This window comes from Thalassophryne amazonica, chromosome 22, assembly GCF_902500255.1.
Source record: "Thalassophryne amazonica chromosome 22, fThaAma1.1, whole genome shotgun sequence".
Taxonomy (NCBI): Eukaryota; Metazoa; Chordata; class Actinopteri; order Batrachoidiformes; family Batrachoididae; genus Thalassophryne; species Thalassophryne amazonica.
In genome coordinates, this window is record NC_047124.1 from 30,333,156 (window position 1) to 30,358,571 (window position 25,416).

General features: G+C 38.9%; 1 protein-coding gene across 2 annotated transcripts in view; it reads left to right on the plus strand.

Annotated features, from left to right (window-relative positions):
* Window positions 1-3,820: 3,820 nt before the first annotated feature.
* iqsec3a (IQ motif and Sec7 domain ArfGEF 3a) overlaps window positions 3,821-25,416 on the plus strand; it is a 310,387-nt gene continuing 288,791 nt past the window's right edge. For both annotated transcript variants that reach the window (XM_034163070.1, XM_034163071.1), the window contains exon 1: window positions 3,821-4,528. In XM_034163070.1, coding sequence (XP_034018961.1) covers window positions 3,954-4,528 — 575 coding nt within the window. In that variant the 5' untranslated portion in view covers window positions 3,821-3,953. The remainder of the gene's footprint in view (window positions 4,529-25,416) is intronic.

The window sequence follows — 25,416 nt, forward strand, 5'->3', positions numbered from 1 at the left end:
CATACGCTCCATTTTTAAATCCTATAGAGGAATTCTTCAGTGCATGGAGATGGAAGGTATACGATCACCGCCCCTATGAGCAGATGCCCTTGGCTCGATGCAATGACCACTGCTGCCCAAGATATAAATGCAGAGGCATGCCGAGGATGGATAAGGCATGCTAGAAGATTTTTCCCTAGGTGCATCGCAAGGGAGAATATTGAGTGTGATGTAGATGAGGCCATGTGGCCTATTCGTCAAGAGAGAATAGACTAGAAGAGATTTTTTTTCTTTATTGTACAGAATTATTATTTTTATTTTTCTAATGTCTTACACAGTGATGGATTTTATTTTTCTTTCATACTTTATATGTGGTTTCTGTTGGAATATTTCATTTGTTAGCCACAATCTAAAAAAAAAAAAAAAAATAATCAAGAATGAATACTGCAATCAATAAAATTTTCATCACAGCATATCTGATTCTGGGTCTATTTTTTTTTTTTTGCAAGAAGGCAAATTTGACTACAAATGGCACTGACATGTAAGCTGCTCAGTCATTACTGTAGCTCTTAGGTACAATGACCAGTAATGCAGCACTGATTCACACTGAGTGCTGCATTTTGTATTTTGATGCCCCTTGTCTAATGACTGATTGGAAGCGCTTATGCACTTGTGTGCAAGTTGTGTTGTTTGAGGGCAAAATTTGCTTTTGGTCCATATTTTAAATGTTTTAGCAGAGTTGGAGCCTTTTGCGAGCAAAATGTGTCATTTTGACCTTTGGTGCCACTGTTTAGGCCTCTGCATTAACTGTTTTGAGAAATGTGGATTTTGAGTCGACTACTGCGTCAAAGCAATCAATAAAAACTGTAACAAGAGGCACTGTACTGTAATACTGAATACTTTCTGTAATGCTTCAAACTGTTATGGTTGATCCAGGAACTGAGAAATGGGGCCCAAAGTGCAGACACAAACTGGAGACAGAGAAGGGGTTTTGCAGTTTATTTTAGGTGACATGCAAGCAGAATTGGCTGGAGTGGTCTAATAACCTCCTCCCGTTCACACTTGAACAGGAGGAGGCTATTTGCATCATGGTTGTAGAAAACAATACCGTAAGACTAATAAAGAACGCCATTATAGAGGACAACAACATCTTTGAAAACATCCAAAACGTCAGCATCTCAACCACTGACAGGGTGCTGAAAACACCCCAAATGAATATGAAGCAGCTGGACACTGGTCCATTTGAAAGAAATGGTGACCTTTACTAGCGACACGCAAGCAGAGCCGGTAAAACGGCTGTTTGTGACCGTATAACAGCATGAACGTCCACAAATCATCAGACACAAGGGGGTTATTCCCATTCTAACTCAATTCCGTCATTTGCACGGTTTATTTTTCTGGAGGTAATTCGGTCGGCGAGGCTTACCGTCGAGCCGAGGCAAAGTCGCTCCAACAGCAGTCAGTGCACGGAGTAATCCATCAAATGTGAAACGGTAATTCTATATCAGAATCCACATCAATACTTTCATATGGTAGCTTAAATTTACCCATTTCGGCGTCGGCGTGTGATTTTCTCACACTCTCAGCTAACAGCGCTAACAGCTAGCAGCGCGCAGTCGGTGTTCTGTTGAATTGTGCGTCTCTTCGCATAAATCGACAGTTCCGCATCCCGACTATATGTGCAGTTGCACGGAGGACAGGAATGACATTCGACAAGAATGACATCTCATCAGAACACCAGTCAGGAATACATCCAAATGTGAAACGTTCGGATATTTTGCCACCGTTACCCCGATATTATACAGTCTGAAATCTCACACGCTTAACCAATCAAAAAATGTAATTGGATTAGAATGAAGCTTGAACACGTTGAACCACTGGAAGTTACCATGCCAGCTACGGCTAACAGTCTAGCTAGGTCATTTGAATATAGATGATTGATGAACACATCATTTTTTGTGCACTCCGTGATGTTCTTATAATACGTTGCTTGGCTGTGAATATTAAAACTACAACTGCCATATTGCCTCAGTAGCAATGGCGCTATTGCTGCAGCTAACATCGACAGTATCAGTACCTACTAATTAGTGCTAATGGTGATAACATAGCAATTATATAAATGCTAAAATTTAACTCAAAAAGAATACTGGAGGGATGTCTTTGATGTTAAGTGTGATTAAACACACTGTAAGTCATCTTATTCAAGAAATTTGCAATAAAATGCCCAAAAAGACAAACACGGTTGAGTTCACTAGCAGCTAGCTGCATTTGTTAGCATGGGCCTTAAAATGACACTCAAAAAGACTACACCTGTAATTACTCAAACCAGTTCACTTCAAATAGCTTGAAGTGATGAGATTTGCTTCACAAATAAGCATTTTTCAAAAAAAAAAAAAAGCATAATGTTGGAATCAATGTTAACAAGCTTTTAGGCTATAAATGAAGTACAGCACACACAAAGTGCTCTTGTTCAGTCTTTTAAAAGTGCTGTTTGATTATGATTGTTTTATTTTTGATTTATTGTTTCACGTTTTGTATTGTATTGACTTAAAGGGGTTTCTACCTGCACAGATGCACAATTGTGGCTCTTTGATGATGTCTAATGTCAAACTTCACTGATATTTAATGGCAGATTTCATCCAATGTTGACCCCTTCAATTGAAAGTGCTTTTTATTTAACCCTGCATGTGACAGGACCTGCGAGAGCAGGGTGTTGCTTTCTGTAGTTCTGTGGACAAGATAACAAAAATAAATAAATAAAAATAAATAAATAAATAATAATAAAAAAATACTGACAGGATTTGCTTCAAAGTAGTTTGATCAAAGGTCAAAGCTTAGGGTAAAGGAAAACCATGGTTTGGAATACACATTTTTTTTAAATATAAATATCTCAACAACCAAAAAGCCTAGATCAATCAAACTTGGTGAGAATATTAGTTTGATAGACATCTGGAGGTGATTAGATTTATGGATGTATAGGGTGACCCCCCAAAAAACAGAACCCATAAAACTGCAATAAAGCTTACAAGGCTTTATTGCAAGACTTAAACTTCAGTCTGTGTACGATCATTCCCCAAACGTCTTTTCCTGTTGTCTTCCCCAACATGTCTTGGTCAATCAGGGAAAAACAAATTGCCTGGAAGCCTATTTCGCCAACAAATCATATCATTTGGAGCATAATTTGGAAAGAACATGACTTTTATACAAAGCAACTAAGATAACTGAAACTTTGGGGAAGTTTAAATTCAAGAAATTTGCTGGACCTTTGTAAGATTCATTACAATTTTTATGGTTTCTGATTTTTTTTTTTTTTTTTTTTTTGGTGGTGGTGGTGGTGGTGGTGGTGGGGTGTCAGCCTGTATATTTTAACAACCAGGAAGCCTTAATAGATGCTTTGAAGATGTATTGATCAGCAAAATATTTGTGATTGACTGGTATGAATGAGTTGAATATGAAGTCACACAGGTCACATAATGACGTCATACACAGTCACAAACACCATCAGAGCCACGTGTGTATTTTCGTGTAGGTTTGTGTGCAGAAGGCACAGTGTTCTTCCTTTCTTTTTTCAAAATGAAAGAGGGGATGAGTGAAAAATGCTTTATCACCAATGAGACGTGTGGATGGAGGAGATGTGGAGCGCAGAGAACTCTGCGTGCTGACGTCACCGATCCCCGCGGCCCCGAGAAAGAGAGAGAGAGAGAGAGGAAAAGAGAGAGAGGAAAAGAGAGAGAGAGAGAGAGAGAGAGAGAGAGAGAGAGAGAGAGAGAGAGAGAGAGAGAGAGAGAGAGAGAGAGAGGAAAAGAGAGAGAGAGAAAAAGAGAGAGAGAGAGAGAGACTAAAGCAGCGCGAAGGCGTCAGACGGCCGCCGGATCATCCCCGCGCTCTCAGGCCACACCGACGGATCTCAGCGCCGTTAACGGCTGAAGAGGAAGTCAACACGACCGGGAAGACGGCCTGAGCTACGACCAGTGATGGAGAGCCTGCTGGATAATCCAATGAAAGCCGTTCTTTACCTGAAGGAGCTCACCACCATCGTCCAGAACCAGCAAAGCCTGATCCAGACGCAGCGCCAGCGCATCGACGAGCTCGAGCGCAAGGTCGAGGACCTGATCGGAGAGAACCGCCAGCTGCGAGACCCCCATCAGTACGTCCACCAGCCGAGCCAGCAGCATCACCATCACCACCACCACCCGACTCACCGCAGCGCCAGTCCCCAGGCGCCGGCGCGCCTCCATCAGCACGCGGGCAGCAACAAAGCGGCGGCGCACCTGGTCCAGCATCAGCATCAACATCAGCAGCAACATCAGCAGCAGCAGCACTCCGTGCCGGCGCAGCCTCAGCAGCACCACGCTGCTCCTGCGCCGTCCTCCCATCACCACCCGCAGCAGCTGCAGCTCATCCCCACCTCCCCGCAGACGCAGAGAGCGGCTCCCAGCGCCGCGGAGCCCGTCGAGGAGGTCAAGAGAGGAGGCCCCTGCTGCAAGTCCCTGGTTCCGCAGACTCCCACCTCCCTGTGCCGCTCAGTGGGACTGGCCAGGAAAGCAGAGTGAGTGTTGCTTGATGGATTTCAACTTCAAACCACTAGTGCAGCAGATAACTGAAGCAATTGTGCAAATGGAGATACAAGCTCCAAAGTTGGGCACAAATACTTCTTTTGAACAAACCGACTGGCCACTTGAATTTTCAATAGGCGGCCAGGTAGGGGTCAGTTGAAGAATTACACAGGGGTCAAAATGAAAAATGCTCAAATCATTTTGAAAATTGCACCACATTATTTGTCTGATTGTAAAGATTCCAAAAAGGTATAGTTTGGACTATCTATGACTGAATGTTCTGGAGTTATGGGGTAAAAACAGCAAAAATGGTGACAAAGGTCAGTTTCAATTTGTACAGGGGTCAAAAGTTAAAGTTCCTTCAATTTTGGTAAAAAGTGATGCAAATTATCGGTTGAGCTAATAGGATGAATAAATGTAATAGTTTTGATTGTGCTGAATGTTTGGTCTCCAAAGTAAAGGTCAAACAAGGTCAACATCCATTGGATTCTATGACATGTGACATATGTTACCCTGTCACATGATAACTAAGCATGACAGATGGTGCAAACTATTCCTTTTTAAAACCCTGTTACCTCAACTAATAATTAGCATTTTTTTTTTTTTACCAAAATTGGAGCAACTTTAACTTTTGACCCCTGTACAAACTAAAACTGACCTTTGTCACCATTTTTACATTTTTACCCCATAACTCCAGAACATTCAGTCATAGATAGTCCAAACTATACCTTTTTGGAATCTTTACAATCAGATAAATAATGTGGTGTAGTTTTCAAAATGATTTGAGCATTTGTAATTTCGACCCCTGTGTAATTCTTCAATTGACCCCTACCTGGCCGCCTATTGAAAATTCAAGTGGCCAGTCATTTTGTTCAAAAGAGTAATGTCTTTGTGCCAACTTTGGTGCTTGTATCACCATTTGCATGATTTTTCTCTAAATATTATCTTAGCTGTTGCACTACACCCGAAAATAATAGAGTCAGAGATATAGAAATTCCTTAAAAAAATTGAAAAAGTGCAAAAAAAAGTTTTATTGACGTTAAACTTGCTTCAAAATGAGCAAATCTCTCTTCTTTCAACTCAAGTTTCAAATAAATAATGATTACATATAATGACATAATACACCAACTCTAAGGTCACATCACAATTTGATACATATCAGGATATATAATTACATCATTAATTATGCCGAAAGTGATCTTTTGTGATCTTTTTAAAGAAACAAATTATTCTGAAATATAAACTACTCTTTGATGCTGTCTGTTTCCTATCTGCATCGACATTCTAATAGCCAACTGGCCTCTGTGTGAGCGCAATATTAGCTAAGAACAGTGATCAATGGATGTTGTGCTGCAATGCACCATGGGAATTCAGAGTTTTGGGGTTCTAAATGTTGTTATTGTGGTTCATGTTTAACAACGTTGTTAGTGTTATTGAGTGGTTGTGCTTTTGTACTTCAGTTGGTTTAGTCAGTTTAAGTGTCATGTTGCTGTTACCATGAGTGAGAACTGTAGTGCTTTTGATATGTTCCGTCACTGTCTCTGTCTGTGGGTGTGTAAAACTAAAAGCACCTGCTTGGGGCAGAATGAAGAACAGACAAAAAGCTCTGAGTGCATCCATGTGTATAACTTTGATCACGGACAAACTGGGGAGAGCTGACACTTGCTGTTTGGTATGTTTACCTGTATGTATTTTGGGTCAAGGATGAATGCTGCCAAAACGGAACATTGATAGGACTAATATTTTTGGTGAAACTGTAGATATTACCTAACAGTGAAAAATGGACATTGATGATTACATTCTGCACTCACACGCCATTCCAGCAGGGGGCGGTAAATCATCTTTATATTAAAAGCGCGCATGCATGATTTTATTTAGTAAGTTCAATATAAGTACATAATTGTAAATATGATAAAAATACATGAATGACACAAGGAAGTGAAATTACTTATTTCTTTTGTGGTCCATTTAAAAATCAATTTACAAAACAGAAGTAGTAGTAATAATAATAACAATAATAATAATAATAATAATAATAATAATAATGTGTATATGTTAATAACAATCTAAACAATTTATAAATACATTAAGACAGTAAATTAACAGAAAAAAATCATGTAATTAACAGGCAATAAAAGGGTCGAGTTCTTCTTCTAAAAACTGTTGAGTCTAAGGTTCTAAAGACATTCTGTACTCACACACAATTCCAACTCATCATAGAAACTTTGCATAATTTATTACCAACCTTGAAAAATGTCAGCTACCTATTTTATAAACGTGACCCAATATAGAACCCATGGATCCCCACCAGCAACATGCTAGTATTTTATAAATCGCTAACTGACATTTCATGATATCACAATAAATGTCATTCAGTTGAATGGAAAAGTGTCCAAACCTTTGACTGGAATTGTATATATGTATATATGGGATGTATAATAATAAACCACACTGTCTGATCTATATCATATAGAAACAGTGAATGTTTATGAGTGCAATGGAATGGATATGTGCATGAGTTGTCCAATTCTTCATCAGACAGCGCTCCTACAGCTTTAAAGATGTCTTAGTGGACTGCATTTAGCTTCCTCGTATCATGGATGAATTTTTACCAAAAGGTAATGGAGTTGTTCAATGCAGCGAAACATATGGGACAAAAACACACAGTAAAGGGAAGTGGAATACACAGTAAATGACATCAGCTATACAGTGGACTTTATCTCTATATAGTGGGAGAAACAGTCCACCAATCAAATGGCAAGGGCGTATTTCAGTGTCATACTGTAGAACAGGGTTGCAACTAACATTTTTATCAAATGATTATTTTTTCTTCCATTTGTTGATTAGTTGTGAAGTCCAAAAAATTAAATGGTGAAAAATGTTGACCAGTGTTATCCAGAGGCCAAGATGATGCCTTCAAGTGTCTTGTTTTGTCTACAGTCCAAAAATATTCAGTTTACTGCCAGATAGTACGTAGAAAAGTAGCTCATTAAAAAAAAAAAAGAAAATATTTAACAAGCTGGAATCAAAGAATATCGAAAAGTTTTCAAAAATAATGACTCATAATCATTAATCAATTACCAAAATAGTCAATGATTAATTTTATAGTTATCACTGATTAATCATCAAGTGGTGATAAGGTAGATCAGAAGTGGTGATCAAGGTAGCCAAGTGGTTAGTGCGCTTGGTTTCACTGTGGAACAAAGAACAAAGAGATTCAAATGACAATATGTCCCATTATTGCGTGGGTTTTGGGTAAGGGTCTGGACCTCCCTCTATACCCACGGGGGACCAATAAAGAAAGGATCTGCAAAATAAGGTCCACCTTTTGTTATGCCCATGTTGTGTTTTTATAAAAACGGTTTCAGTCCTTTGTATGGGGTTCTGAATGAATGGATCCCTTGCGAGAGAAAATTCCTTCAGAATCCAGGCCTGATTTTCACCGTGATTTTGAATAACTTTAATCTGAGAAATAGTTTGACTTTGTACTTTGTATTACAACAAGAACGGGGTAAAACTAACATATATACTGTATTGATATAACAGCTGAGTGGATCCTTGTCATGTGATTGGTGCTTTGTATGTCATGTGACATGGACTATTCATCCGATTTGTGTTGCGTTGCATTTAGCGTGCAGTTTGGTTCCATACGTTTTGTACCACTGCACGCTCCAACTGCTGCCCAGTAGTGGGGGCGGCATTTAGGTAAACATGGCAGAGTTTGTTTTGCTGGCGTACAACGATTTGAAGGAGCTAACTGATGGTGCTAATTCTTCTAACACACACACACACACACACACACACACACACACACACACACACACACACACACACACACACACACACACACACACACACACACACACACACACAAAACAACATATTAGCTATGCTGTAAACCGTCTGGAGGCATGAAGAGCTGTAAGGATGAAAAGCGGGACAAATTTCTGACGTGATTTTTCGCTGGACCGAGGAAGTACACAAAGTCTCTTTTTTTGGAAGTACACAAAGTCAGTGCATGGCATCATGTACTACACCGTCAGAATTATTTTTGAAAGCTGGAACATACCATTCAATGATGCTTCTTTGAATTATTATTATTTGTATATAATACAAATTATAATGTTTATATTATGAAATAATGAATGTTGTATATAATAAAATACAAATAATAATGTTTATGAGTTCAATGGTACGAATATGTCATGAGGTCAAAGCTGGAACGTATCATTCAACGAAGCCTCATTGAATGGTACGTTCCAGCTTTGACCTCATGACTTATTCGTACCATTGAACTCATAAACATTATTATTTGTATTTTATATATATATATATATATATATATATATATATATATATATATATATATATATATATATATATATATATATATATATATATATATATATATATATATATATATATATATACATACATACATATATGGCGCTGTAGGTATATAGAATAGTTGATACTCCAGTATTGTGTTGAGTGGTTGGTTGCAGCAGTGGGAGAGAGACAAATTTACTTTTGATTAACTTTACCTTGAGAAGCTGAGGCTTAATTTTCTGACAGCTAATTTAAAGTTGCTGTTTTCACATTATTCAATCTCCTGTTAAGTCAGTTGAAACTTTAATGGATATTGATTTTGTGGACCTATGGTGGCACTTTAACAGTGATGTTTTTTTTGTTGGTTTTTTTTTTTGGTTCAGAAACCCTGCTTCCATACACAAAGTCAGTGCTTTTATTTATTTATTTGTGCTTTTATTTATTTATTTTTGTTTAAATTATTTAAATGTGATCCAGTGATCCAGTTTGTGCTTCCTGTCCCTTTAGGGTGATTGCTTACACCAGAGATTCAGTTTCTCTGTAACCCCCGTGCATTTGGAATGTTGCGAGCAGGAATATTTCTAAAATGCATCTGTTTTTAGGCTCGGCTGAGGTTGCAATTTCACGGGTGTCAGGAGAGTGTGGTGACATTGTAATCACATGTTTTTAAAGCAAGCAAAGCACAAGCTCTGAAAGGCAGAACACTGACTTTAGAACAAATATCAGCACTTTGCATCATGCGGGACCGGGTCAAGAACACAGCTGGTACCTCAGTGAGACCACGCAGCGCACCCAAATCAGCAGCAGCGCTGGTGATGCAGAGTCTGCCGCTGTGGCGCGCTTTGGAAATGTCCATTGTGCTGAATGCACTTTATTTGTCATGATCAAGGTCATGCAAGTTACGTCTGTGGATAGTCTATGAGCCAGTCATCAATTTTGACCTAATCGGTACCACATAAGGTGACGAAACAACACTTAGAATCCAGCCTCAGTGTACCATGGCCTACACAAAAATGTACGATAACCAACACAGGGTGGTATTATAGCCAGGTAGGGGTCAATGAAGAATTACACAGAGGTCAAAATGTAAAAATGCTCCAATCATGTTGAAAAATATATCACATTATTTGTCTGATCATAATGGTTCCAAAAAGGTATAGTTTGGACTATCTATGACTGAATGTTCTGGAGTTATGGGGTAAAAACAGCAAAAAATGGTGACAAAGGTCAGTTTCAGTTTGTACAGGGGTCAAAAGTTAAAGTTGCTCCAATTTCAATAAAAAGTATGGAAGTTATTGGTTGAAATGAAAGGATTAATAAATGAAATAGTTTTGACTGTGTTGAATGTTTGGTCTCCAAAGTAAAGGTCAAACAAGGTCAACATCCATTGGATTCTATGACATGTGACACATGTTACCCTGTAACATGATAACTAAGCATGACAGATGGTGCAAACTATTCTTGTTTAGAACCCTATTAACCCAACCAATACTTTGCACTGAAATTGGAGCAACTTTAATTTTTGACCCCTGTACAAACTGAAATTGACCTTTGTCACCATTTTTTGCTGTTTTTACCCCATAACTCCAGAATATTCAGTCATAGATAGTCCAAACTATTTCTTTTTGGAATCATTATGATCAGACAAATAATGTGGTGTAGTGAGATAGATTATCTAGTTTTATATCCTCATTGAGGATAACTTTGGATGCTGTAGCTCCTCTGAAAAAGAGAGCCTTAAATCAGAAGTGCCTGACTCCGTGGTATAACTCACAAACTCGCAGCTTAAAGCAGATAACCCGTAAGTTGGAGAGGAAATGGCGTCTCACTAATTTAGAAGATCTTCACTTAGCCTGGAAAAAGAGTCTGTTGCTCTATAAAAAAGCCCTCCGTAAAGCTAGGACATCTTACTACTCATCACTAATTGAAGAAAATAAGAACAACCCCAGGTTTCTTTCAGCACTGTAGCCAGGCTGACAAAGAGTCAGAGCTCTATTGAACTCAGTATTCCATTAACTTTAACTAGTAATGACTTCATGACTTTCTTTGCTAACAAAATTTTAACTATTAGAGAAAAAATTACTCATAACCATCCCAAAGACATATCGTTCTCTTTGGCTGCTTTCAGTGATGCCAGTACTTGGTTAGACTCTTTCTCTCCGATTGTTCTGAGTTATTTTCATTAGTTACTTCCTCCAAACCATCAACATGTCTATTAGACCCCATTCCTACCAAGCTGCTCAAGGAAGCCCTACCATTAATTAATGCTTCGATCTTAAATATGATCACTCTATCTTTATTAGTTGGCTATGTACCACAGGCTTTTAAGGTGGCAGTAATTAAACCATTACTTAAAAAGCCATCACTTGACCCAGCTATCTTAGCTAATTATAGGCCAATCTCCAACCTTCCTTTTCTCTCAAAAATTCTTGAAAGGGTAGTTGTAAAACAGCTAACTGATCATCTGCAGAGGAATGGTCTATTTGAAGAGTTTCAGTCAGGGTTTAGAATTCATCATAGTACAGAAACAGCATTAGTGAAGGTTACAAATGATCTTCTTTTGGCCTCAGACAGTGGACTCATCTCTGTGCTTGTTCTGTTAGACCTCAGTGCTGCTTTTGATACTGTTGACCATAAAATTTTATTACAGAGATTAGAGCATGCCATAGGTATTAAAGGCACTGCACTGTGGTGGTTTGAATCATATTTATCTAATAGATTACAATTTGTTCATGTAAATGGGGAATCTTCTTCACAGACTAAGGTTAATTATGGAGTTCCACAAGGTTCTGTGCTAGGACCAATTTTATTCACTTTATACATGCTTCCCTTAGGCAGTATTATTAGACGGCATTGCTTAAATTTTCATTGTTACGCAGATGATACCCAGCTTTATCTATCCATGAAGCCAGAGGACACACACCAATTAGCTAAACTGCAGGATTGTCTTACAGACATAAAGACATGGATGACCTCTAATTTCCTGCTTTTAAACTCAGATAAAACTGAAGTTATTGTACTTGGCCCCACAAATCTTAGAAACATGGTGTCTAACCAGATCCTTATTCTGGATGGCATTACCCTGACCTCTAGTAATACTGTGAGAAATCTTGGAGTCATTTTTGATCAGGATATGTCCTTCAATGCGCATATTAAACAAATATGTAGGACTGCTTTTTTACATTTACGCAATATCTCTAAAATTAGAAAGGTTTTGTCTCAGAGTGATGCTGAAAAACTAATTCATGCATTTATTTCCTCTAGGCTGGACTATTGTAATTCATTATTATCAGGTTGTCCTAAAAGTTCCCTGAAAAGCCTTCAGTTAATTCAAAATGCTGCAGCTAGAGTACTGACAGGGACTAGAAGGAGAGAGCATATCTCACCCATATTGGCCTCTCTTCATCAATTCCAGAATAGAATTTAAAATTCTTCTTCTTACTTATAAGGTTTTGAATAATCAGGTCCCATCTTATCTTAGGGACCTCATAGTACCATATCACCCCAATAGAGTGCTTCGCTCTCAGACTGCAGGCTTACTTGTAGTTCCTAGGGTTTGTAAGAGTAGAATGGGAGGCAGAGCCTTCAGCTTTCAGGCTCCTCTCCTCTGGAACCAGCTCCCAATTCAGATCAGGGAGACAGACACCCTCTCTACTTTTAAGATTAGGATTAAAACTTTCCTTTTTGCTAAAGCTTATAGTTAGGGCTGGATCAGGTGACCCTGAACCATCCCTTAGTTATGCTGCTATAGACGTAGACTGCTGGGGGGTTCCCATGAGTGTTTCTTTCTCTTTTTGCTCTGTATGCACCACTCTGCATTTAATCATTAGTGATTGATCTCTGCTCCCCTCCACAGCATGTCTTTTTCCTGGTTCTCTCCCTCAGCCCCAACCAGTCCCAGCAGAAGACTGCCCCTCCCTGAGCCTGGTTCTGCTGGAGGTTTCTTCCTGTTAAAAGGGAGTTTTTCCTTCCCACTGTCGCCAAGTGCTTGCTCACAGGGGGTCGTTTTGACCGTTGGGGTTTTTACGTAATTATTGTATGGCCTTGCCTTACAATATAAAGCACCTTGGGGCAACTGTTTGTTGTGATTTGGCGCTATATAAATAAAATTGATTTGATTTGATTTAGTTTTCAACATGACTGGAGCATTTTTACATTTTGACCTCTGTGTAATTCTTCATTGACCCCTACCTGGCTACAGCTACCACACTGGGATGGTTATCATACATTTTTGTGTAGGCCATGGTACACTGAGGCTGGATTCTAAGTGTCGTTTCATCACCTTCACGACCTGCACGCCGGGCTAAACCTCCAACATTCCAGGTGGCTGCGTCTGCATCCTTTCTGTTTAATCCAGATCGATTCATTTGGTGTAATTCCTAAAAAGTTAAAAAGTGTTGGTACACGTCATTTGGCTTCACCTCTCACGCCCACAGCTTATGAGTCGGACAAAAAAGTGCCAGTGGGGGATTGGATGAGTTGGTCTGTTCGTGATTTACCAACCATCCCCCTGACGCCCCGCGACACGATGAGCAATGCGTGCGAGGGGACGAGAGCAACAGGGCGTGAGAAAACCGGCGCTTCCTTCATTTAAAAGCAGTGAAGGATGGAAGACAGAGGTGTACTTTTCACTTAGAGCATTGATTGTGCTCAGAACCAATTTGGTGCCACTGCTGGTGCTTCTGGAGACACTGTACGCTTCCATTAACAGCATCATAACACCAGTGGTAGGCACAGCTAACCTCAAAGTTAGCATCAATGCTAATCTGTTATTGATACTGTGATAACACTAAAATTATAAACTGCTTAAAATTACAAATTACAACCACTAGAGCCCGACTGATATGGATTTTTTGAGGCCGATGCCGATAATCGATAAATCGGCTGATTTGCCGATAAATCAGCCGATATTATTATTATTATTTTTTAAATGAATAAAATGTTCTTTTTTGGACCCTTAACAAAAAAGGTATGAGCTAAAAGCTGAAGCTTTGTCCTCTTATTGATTAACTTTATAACAGAGAAGAATTTTCACGTTCAAAAAATGCAATAAAGAATTAAACCTTTGTGAAATTAGCAAATACATATCCTTAAAAAGAGTTGTGAAATACATCTGATCTTGTACCTCTTGTTGTTGCAACTTAGATATTGGTTCAGGATAAGGATATAGATCCTTATAAAGTTACTTGTATGCTTTTGTCAGCCGATCAGTGCAGTGTGACGGCAAACTACGGGGGCCGGTGATGAACACATTTAAGCAGGGGTGTAAGCAGCTCTCAGTTGAATGGAGTCAGAGCTCCATCTACTGGACAAATGGTGCAAGGACATTTCACATTGCCGACATAAACATTATTTCAGTAACTGTTCTGTTTATGAGAAATTTTCGGCATTCTATTGGCAAAATTTTGTCCGATAGTGAGTACTTTGAAAAGGGCTGAAAAGGGCTGATAATATCGGCCGCCAATATATCGGAAGTCGGCTCTAGTAACCACTAACATTAATCTGAACTTAACTTTGGATTGATTTTTAACCCGCGGCCATCCATCAATTATGCCATCGGGTATTACGAAGGCTTTAGGTTCGTCGGCCCTCTGTCTGTGTTCAGCATAACTCCAGTCCTATTACTGCTCTTGAGACTCTTGAACTTCACAGGCAACATTCTTGGGACACAGACCCTTGGCCAAGTTCAAAGATGGCTAACCTTGATGCATTTAAGTGGTATTTAGAGGTTAAAAAGTTGCATTCTATTTCAATCTGATCAGTTTTGTTTATGAGTGAAGTGGGTTACAGCCAATCAGAGTAGAGCTGCACAGTGATGTCAGTCGCTGGTCTCTTCAAAACTGCTTTGTTTGTGTATTTACATACATGTTTCTTGTATATTATGTAAAAGTTAGCGAAAAGTAAACACTTCTAAAACTGAAAATGCTGTTTTTGGAACCTAATAACACCTCAGAACTTATTTATAAGACATTTTGCAGAAGTTAGCATGGTGATGTCACTTCCTGGTGTAGCTACATGCTAACAGCTTCATTTCTGTTATATTATGTAAAAGCTAGCGAGAAATAAACACTTCTAAAATGGAAAACACTGTTTTTGTAACCTGATAACAGCTCTGGAAGACATTTTGCAGATGTTAGCTTGCATGCTACCTTTCGCTAACTCAAAGCTAACTTTCTGTGGAGTTACATTTATCTCATTAATAACTGCAAATGCACAGAGGGTGAGCTATAAATATTCCTTGATTTACATAACATGAACAAATGATGATTTGATTTTAACATATACAAATTGTATGTAAGACAATAGAATCTTAATAATTAATTAAACAACTGCAAATTATAAACAAGACAATGCTCGTACGGCCGAGGGTATTTTAGCGTTACATTATACTTTTAGGCTCTAGAACCTTGAAAAATAGATCTAAATAGGTGAAATTTTAATATGTGGTAGTGTCAACATGAAGGTTCCCAAAAAGTTTTTGCAGGATGATCAAGAATTCCATAAATACTAAAATAAGCAAATACAGTTTATTTACAGTCCAGAAAGTATTAAACGAATGGTCAGAAAGAAAATACACATGGAAAACAATTTTAATAATGCCCAAAGACAAAGGCATATATAAGGCAACCCGAATTAAAGGAGAAATGCAGCTATTAACAACCTGGACCTCATTTCTGGCATAAAATACGGTCGTTTTCTCACCAGTATAAGTTTGGTGTCATTATTCGACCATGGTTCAAATGATATGTTCAGTTCAAATCTGCGGCAAACATTTTTCTTCTTCTACTAAGGTGGATTCGAACCTTTTGTGGTACACAGCACCAACTACTGGAACTCAGTGTGACTCACTGATTTCAAAATGCAGCTCTTTTCAACCAGACGTGTGGTGCCGTGACATGTCAATCATTTGTGTCCAATCAGATTTCAGGGGAGACCAGTGCAACCCTGGCCTCTGCTCTACCTCCACCCATGCCAGGAAGTCTTTGATATTTGACATTTCCTGTTTTACTGTGGTCTCAAACTTGGGCACTTCCTGTTTGGGACTCCCTGCACCATATAGCGAGCTTCACTATATACTTAAAATATAGGCGCGTCAGAAATTCTGACCACGACTGTAAGTCCCACTGGAGTATAAGTCACGTTAACACATCGTACAAGAAGCTACAATGTGTTAAACGTCTATTTAAATTGCCACACTTTGTTTTTATTTGTGAGGCACATACGGTGTTAAGGAGCACAGCTAACAAGCTAATTCATGTAACTATAGTTGTCACAAAACATGAGTAAACTGCTCCTTTAAGCCACTGATCAGAAAATTGTATGTGAGGTGAACGTGCATGAGGAAACGCTCAAAGTACACTGAAAAAAGAAGCAAAGAAGCAACATAAATGAGCATTACAATTGGAAAACCTGAATGAATTAAGTTGTTTGAACTTGAGTTCAAACAACTTAATTCATTCAGGTTAAGTTTGTAATTTACAAACTTGAGTTCAAACAACTTAATTAATTCAGGTTTTATTTTATTTATCAATTCAACCTTCATGGTCTGGGCCGGGTGAATATCAGATTGTTTCTCTAAAATGTTGCAATAACAGGAAGGAGGATAATAGGAAGAGGAGGAGCAACAGGAACAGTAGTAGCCAGTAAACCAGCATTGATCAGTATATCTGGTGTTTATTTTTATATTTGCAAACTGTTTTTCTTTTTTACTTTCACTTTTGATACTCTGTGTGCTTCTTAACCTGTGTGCTGCTCTACAATACTGCTGGAACCTCAATTTCCCTGAGGGAGTCTTTCCAAGGGATCAGTAAAATTCTATCTAATCTAATCTAATCTAATCTAATCTAATCTAATCTAATCCTGTTCAGTTCTTCTAAGAAACAATAAATATAACTTTGTTCTTGCCATCCAAAACCCAATGTGTATCCACGTATCTCAGTCTAAGATAAAAATCAAACTGTGAGAGTATCGATGGAATGACGAGGCCTAAACGTGGTAACTTCATGCTGATAAGTTATGCATGGAACATTTTAGCTCGGACGTAGAGGTGGGCAATACTGGGAATTTTGGTATTGAGCCGATACCAAGTAAATACAGGCCCAGTATTGCCAATATCGATACCGATACAGATACTTTTTCATATTTAAACTTCAAAGATCCAAAGGATCCAAAAGACCGAGGATAGAATTTCGCCAAACATTGTACGTGACAACAAAATACTTTATTATCACAATCAACATTTTTGTTAAAAAAAAAAATCACTCAACACAACTTACAACAAAATCTCCTGAGGTAGAGGGCTGACAAACCACAATACAAGGGTGTGCTGCTCCGTGTTGTGTGACACAGCGCAGCGCTGCTCTTACAGACAGAGAGTAGACTTTGATGAATCTGCATGTGCAGCAGTCAGTGCGTGCGAGTATCGGTCTTTTTACACGATATTATCGATATTAGGATCGATCCACCCACCTCTACTCGGAAGTACAAATTATGTTATGTACATGTGTGAGTACCGTCGATTTTTTTTATTCCATCCTTCTCCATCTCCGCCTCCTCCCTTTTCTCTCTTCCTGTAATGAGCAACTTATGCTACAGTTACTGCCTCTGCAGTCTGGATCAGTATTCAGTTCCACCCTCTCACCACCGCTGAGATCCAACTGTTGGTCGGACTGGATGATGCAGCCCACCCTGATCGGAAGTCCTCTCTGTGATTTTGGTGGTTGTCCTGTGTGTGTTGTGGTGGGCTCGACGCTAGCGCTCCCGTTACCTCAGATAAAAATCCTACGGTTTCCCTGTCATCTTCCTGCCTCCTACGCACTCTCAAAAATAATCCCTCGCTCTAACGTGCAAACCTCTCAGCCGTGCACACAAATGCTGACACGCCACCTGGCTGCCGGTGTGTTTTTCAGTGTTGGCTGTGATTCCGACGCTGCCCACCATAACCTTGTTTTCCTCTTTGCACAAGCTGGAATGCAGGATGTGGGCCGTCCCCTGCCACTGCCATTGTCCTTTAGGAAAGACGTAGGATAGGTTTTAGATAAGGGGACTTCAGCTGATGCGCTGTGACACACATTAGTGAGAAGCCGTGCCGAGTGCCTGCTGGATGCTGCAGTCTCTCCTCGTTCTGAATGCTTTCAGATCTATGAGCCTGGAGTTTTGCCAGATTAGACCCCAATGATGTAGCTTGACGTCTGTGCAGGACTGTATATCCATACGCTGCAGCCTCAATGCCAACAAACAGGGGCTTTTAGAAAAATCCCCATCCTGCAAAGAGGATTGGTATGTGGTTTGTAAAAAGTGAATCGGAAAACTCCAAGGATCTCTTTTTGCTAACAATGTGCTGGTTAATATGGCGGATCTGTGGATTAGTGATGCGCGAATCAACCTCTAACCTGCTGAAACCTGCAGGTTGATCTGCAGGTCAGACAGAGGACAGGCCAAAAAGTGACAAAGCAGAGTTCTTACTAATTTACAGATATATTTCAGGCTCTTTAAACAGCATACAACATACCTGCAGCTCAACGTGTCAAGACAAAGGAGCTGTTGGTAGACTTCAGAAGGCGGAAAACAAGTCAAAACCCAGTTATCATCAATGGAACTGAGATGGACATTGTGGACTACCAAAAGTACCTGGGTGTCCACATAGGCAACAAACTGGACAGCACTGTAAACACAGATGCTGTGTAGAAGAAAGGTCAGAGCTGACTGTGCTTCCTCAGGAGGCTCAGATGTTTCAGTGTCTATAGAAATATGTTGTAGATGTTTTATCACTCGGTGGTCTCCAGCATCATCTTCTACTCTGTAGTGTGCTGGGGCAGCAGGACACAAACAAACTCAACAACCTCATCAAGAGAGCTGGCTCTGTCGAGCTGGAGTCTGTGGTGGAGGTTTCAGAGAGGAGGATGCCGAGGACAACACCTCCCAACCCCTGCATGCCACACTGACATCCTCTTATAGCACCTTCAGACCATTGAGGTGCACCACAGAACGCCGCAGGGGGTCTTTCCTACCTGTGGCAATCAGACTGTATAATCCCCCCCCCCCCCCCCCGCAGGATAATTATATAACAAACAAAGTTATTCAGTTATGTGCAATATTGTCAAACATTTTGTGCAATATATCTTCCAGTCAGTTTGCATAAATTGTTGTACTTATTGTAAAAAAAATAACTGATCAAGTTCTAATTAATACTAACACTTTCTGTGTTTACTGGCAAAATAATAATTTCCTTCGGGATGAAAAAGTTGATCTTTATCTTTAACAGCCTGTACAGGTGTGTGTCAGAGTGTGCGCTCTGCGCTGCTTGATAATGTCTGTATTAAATAGTGTCATCTCCATCCACAGTGCAAATCCTTGTTGTTTGTACTCGTGTCTATCTTTTTTAAACCGTGGATTAATCACCAAACATATTCTACTTTAATGGTAGACCCCCCCCATAGGACAGAAAGAGACTGAAGGCGATAGCTTGATGATCTTTGGCACATGGTCTAAAGCACATTGTGCAGGTGCATTAGTGGCATGTTCAACCCCACAAACAAGGTGGCCGGTGTGTAGGATTATATATTTTGGGCATGATATGAGATAACGTCTACTGTATGTGTATATTCAATTGTTCATCATATTGGTATGTGTTTTTGTGTAGCCCAACCCCCCAACAATGATATTCTTTTGAGGGTCACAGGAGCAAAGGTTAAGCTCGGTGGAGTCATTTTTAACCAGACATTACTTGTAAGTATGAAAACGAAAGCTGTATGTCCATATTAATGTTAATGTGGATGTACTATTGGACACATACTATGGACATAAAATTATGTCCATATCAATATTACTACTTATTATTATTAAATGTAGTAGTAGCTGTTAGGTTTGTGTACAATGTCTGATAGAACCCCAAAATGTAAGAGGCAGCATGAGGCAGGTGGTAAGTGCAAAAACCAGGTGATTTATTGCCCAAAGAACAACTAGAATCTCCAAACACTGACAAAAAGTGATATATGGGCAAAAGGTCCAAAAACACACCAAACAGAATCAAAACTGAGTCACCAGCAGTGGTGGGCACAGATAACCAAAAAATTAACTTCGATAACAGATAATAAGATACTGAAAAGTTATCTTTAATAAGATAAACCACCCTAAATGTATCAGAAGTTACAGATAATCGATAACCGATAAATTCCGGTGTTGTCTATGGGACATTTGCAGTTACTAAAGTGCTGAAATTGATTTTTAACACAATTGCTTTTGAAAGCATCAAAAGCGGTAAAGGACCTAAAGAATAAGCAAGAATGTTTAACCATACTACCCCCTGCAGGAAACAGCATAGACAAATCCTGAGAGCACCCACAAAATCAACTCTTTACTAATCATAATCATTTTTCTTTCAACATTCTGCCCCTGCTGGAAGCTCTTGTTTACAACAGCACTCCCACCACAGTGCCACACTGAGCACAACCATAAGGCCAGCTCCCTATCAATTTCAACACTCTGGTCAGGCGGAGGTCTTGAAAAATAAAGTCATACTAACTTATGGTTTTTTGAAAATACTGATAGAATAACTCCATTAATGTCAATTCTGTCATTTGTACAAAGTTAAAATATAACATATATCTTTTAATGTTGAATAAGGCACTTACTCTGAGGTTTTGTAACAAACACAGGCCGCAGAGCATTCTGGGTAAAAGTGCTAAACAGTGATTGGTTCAGTAATCCATGATGTAAACCAACACGTTAATGTGACATGTGTCATGTGTTGGTTTAAAGATAAATGTGCTTTTGTAAAATATTCCATTTTTATTTGTAAAAACAGGCATTTTTATGGAGCCCTGGAAGTGTCATCGCAATTGCATGTTTTAAAACTTTTATGATGTTGTAAAACGTGCACTCAATATTAGTAAGTAAGTAAATTTATTTATATAGTGCCTTTCACAGACATAAGGCCATGTACACACATTGTCGGGTATTTGTAAAACCGAATATCTTACCCTTTCAGTTTGGGGAAAAAACTTCATCCACACTACGTCGTTTATAAAAAAAAATTATCCACATCGAACCGTATAAATGTGTTGTAATTAGTCTGCCAAACCTTTGGGTGGCGGTACTGATTAAAATTCTATCCAATCAGGAGCCTTATTCTCTTGTCGTCACTTCCACAAAAACTAAAAACATGGCACCAACCTCGTTCGTGTGGACCAATAAGGAGTCGGAATTACTTCTAACCGTAGTTTTAGAATACAAAGTTAACAAATATATGCACACAAAAAGCGCCTGGACAATGGACAATACCAACACTTTGAGAGCAGCCATGTACCCAGACGTTTAATACTGCCATGAACACTCCTGGCCAGTAGATGACAGTAGCGGCCTTAAAAAAATGTCAAACAAAATTCCAGATAATTCGTGTCTGCTACATTTAAGATGCGTGGAATTTAACAAACGCAAATACACTAACGTCTATAAACCCAGAGAATATATTCACGAGAGTTTTAGGCACTAGAGTTTAATGCTGTTATCTCTGGACCCTGAACAGAGTGTCTGAAATGCATTTGTCCTGTCGTGAACGTCTGAGATTACCTTATGCTACCCATAATGCATTGCTGCCTGGCACAGCATGTGCTCACAAAACCTTAAAAATTAGCACATTACTTTTAAACAAAACATATATCTGATAGTTTCACTTTATAAACTTCAGACATGACAATAATTTTAAATAACTTGTCTAAAAAGAGTGGTTATAATTTGAACCATAATTTAAACATGTATGCCTCTGGATGACTTGGTGACATTGCAATTATATTAGTATGGTGTTAAAAGAAATGACTTTTTTTTTTGGTCACAAGTTTTCCTTTGCTTACAGACGATAGAGTGGTTTCTGTTTGTAGAGAATAGAATAACATGCCTGTTAGGAAACTTTTAACAGGTAGGTCTCAACAGCTTTGACAGTTTTAAAAATGTTTTTCACTGTTCAGCTTAGTTGGTAATTCATCAGAAGATAATTAGTCAGATGATGGTTTTTAAATTTATCTAAAAAGATAATCTGATAATGAAAACATTATCTTTGATAATTATCTGTTATCGGATTATCGGAAGTGTGCCCACCACTGGTCACCAGGAAATGAATCGACGAACACTAGTGATAACATGGAAGAAAGTCAAACTGGGAATCCGCACAGGTAGCAAGAAGAAACGTGAAATGACTGGCAAACAAACAGGAACTGAGGTGTGGCTTAAATGCAAGAGAACTGATGAGTAAATGAGAGACAGGTGTGTGCAAAGGTCAAAAGACACCAGAAAGTTGGCAAAAATAAAAACCGTATAGTATGTAAGGTAAGTAATGGAAAAAAACCATAATAATTAAACCCCAAGAAAGAAGTGAAAAACCACAGAACAAAAACAGAAATCTAAGTACACAAAAGTAAAAACAAAACGCTAACCCAAAACTAAATCAAGAAACACAAGCACAAACTCGGTATGGAACTCAATAGAGAACTTAGTGCAAACCAGGAGGCCACAGGGAAAACATAAGAGAAACATGGAGAACTTGGAACAAGGAAGACAAAACACAGACACTGGAGAGACAGACCTGGGACAAAGACAGAGAATGACCCACAAAGCCATGTTCAAATCAAATCATCATTTGTTCATGTTGTGCAAATCAAGGAATATTTGTAGATCACCCTCTGTGTGTTTGCAATTATTAAGGAGACAAATTTAACTCCATAATAAGTTAGCTTTGAGTTAGCGAAGGTTAGCGTGCAAAAATGTCTTGTAAATTACTCCAGAGGTCTTATCAGGTTACAAAAACAGCATTTTCAGTTTTAGAAGTGTTTTTTTCTTGCTAGCGTTTACATAATATATGAGAAAGGTGTTATTTCTAGCTAAAAACCAAGTGAAGTTAGCAGCTAGCAAAACCAGGAAGTGACATTACCATGATAACATCCACTAAATGTTTTATAAATCCTTCCAGCGGTGTTATCGGGTTACAAAAACAGCATTTTCAGTTTTAGAATATACCAGAAACAAAGCTGTAAGCAAGTAGCTACACCAGGAAGTGATGTCACCATGCTAACCTTGGTGAAATGTCTTGTAAATAAGTTGAGAGCTGTTATTAGGTTCCAAAAACAGTGTTTTCAGTTTTAGAAGTGTTTATTTCTTGCTAGGTTTTACATAATATATGAGAAACATGTTATATAAACACACAAAACAAATTGGTTTTGAATAGACCAGCGACTGATGTCACGGTGCAGCTCTACTCTGATTGGCTGTCACCCGCGTCACTCAAAAACAAACCGGATCAGATTGAAACAGAATGTGACTTTTTAACCTCTTAAAATAGGTCAAGGTTAGCCATCTTTGAACTTGTCCAAGAATGTTCCCTGTGAATTTCAAGAGTCTGGCAGTAATAGGACTGGACTTATGCTGAGCACAAACATACGGACGGATGGGCCGTCGAAAAGCCTTCACAAGACCCGATGGCCATATTTGATGGCCTTGCGTAATAATAATAAATCACGTGGGCTGAAGGTTAACATGTTCGCCCCGCTGTGTTTGTCTGAGGTTTTGACCTTCAAGAATGAGTATTTTGGAGCGTTAAAGACATCGTGTCTGTCTTTCTTCCTTTCCTCAGCACCGTTGCCCAAGAGGCGGAAACCTCCATGATTAACTCGTCTTTTCCCCGTCAATCCTCACAGGAGTCATGTCTGCTCATTTACAACAGGGCGGCTCAACTCCAGTCCAAATCATCAATATCATATTTGCTGGGCTGTGCTTTCAAACTGCTTAATTTCTCGGTGACTGTAGCCGTCAGGTGATTCCTGGTTGAATAGAAGCTGTTTTCATGCAAAGAGTTCAGCAAAGCGACGGCAAGCACCAGATGACAGGAAATCGGCCGCGTGTGATTGGACGTCTCTGTACGTTTATATGCCGTATGACCGGCATGAGTTTCTCAGGGTTTGGATCATTGGACAACTGAACATAACATTTTATGATTGAAGTTAAAATCCCGTATATTGCGTCTTCCAATACGTAATTGCAAAAATAGAAATAAAAGAGTGTTTCAGTAGTTAATACACAAATGAATCAGGTTAATCCAGATTCATTTATCACATAGTAATCACACAGATTTGTTAATTTAATGTGGACAAAATTCATTCATTTATTTTTAAGTTATGGTGTGCAACAGTCCTGGGGTCATTGTGGTATTTTTCTTTGAAAAATTCGACCCACGTTCTTTATCCTCTTCTTCTGCAGCCATGCCTTTGTAATGTGTACAGAATATGGTTTTGCATTGTCACAGACGTCCTTGGAAAAGATGTTGTCTTGAAGGGAGCATATGTTGTTCTAAAATCAGTGAACTTTTCTGCATCAACACTGGCGTCACAAAAGTGTAAATGATCTTCGCCACTGGCACTGACACAACCCCAGACCATGCCAGATCCTGGCTTCTGGGTTTGTTGCTGATAACAGTCTTGGCATTCATTGTAGTCTTGAAGACTACTGATTCTTCTGACAGTACATGTTTCCAGTGTGTGGTGGTCCAACCCAGATGCCTCCAAGCTCAGACAGGTTTTTTTTTCCCCACAGTAAAATGTAATTAAATGTAACGTTTAATTTTAACAGCATTTGTGACTGTAACTTCATATTGTAGTACTTGACAAATATTCCCAAAGTAATCCCTTGTTCATGTGATTATATCAGCTATTGATGAATGACAGTGGTGGACACAGTTCTGCTAATCCGCTAACTGCTAATTAGCGAAGCTAATTTGTTTGTTATCTGATTAGCTTTTCAGCTAACTTTGAAAACCATCAGCAGACCAATTAACTTCCACTAAATTTAGTTCCGATAACTTTTAGACCGCTAATATCTTTTTTGCAGGCATAGTGAATAAAGCTTAACAGTTAAAAATGTTTGTAAAATCTGAAATCATACATTTTAGTTCCTGCCTGTTATGGGTATTGTAGCAGACAGACAGCTATGAGAGGTAGAGTTCAATCCTCTGCCAGCAGAGGAGACCTGGCTACTGGAGAGAAAGGAAGAGAAGAAAAAAAGATCATTTATTTTCATAGCTATAGTCTTGCAGACGTGTCACAGAAGAGATGCACAGCAAGACAGTTTTGACTTATGGCTAAAATTTTAAACAAACTAATTCTGGACAGGTTATCAAAATTAACATCACCTCTGTCGTTTTTACAACGTGAAAATATCATTTTTTTGTTTTAAAGTAATGCACTAATTTTGAAGGTTTGAGCATTTACAAACACACATCCCAAAAGGCATTATGGGAAAATGAGCTTTCTGTCATCAGTGGTTGGTCGGTTATTTATATGTAAAAAAACAACACACAAGTTACTGTAATGTGTGTGTTGGTTTTTCCAAATAAATCTGTATTTGTAAATATGTCATTTTTTTTCATTTGTAAAAAAAGGCAATTTGAAACCTGAAAATTCTGTTTGTTAAGAATGATTCAGCACGTATAGCAAATGTGTGGCCATTGGTATCCACACTGCCATGAACACTGCCATCTACTGGATGGGAGTATCAGGAGCTGTCAGTG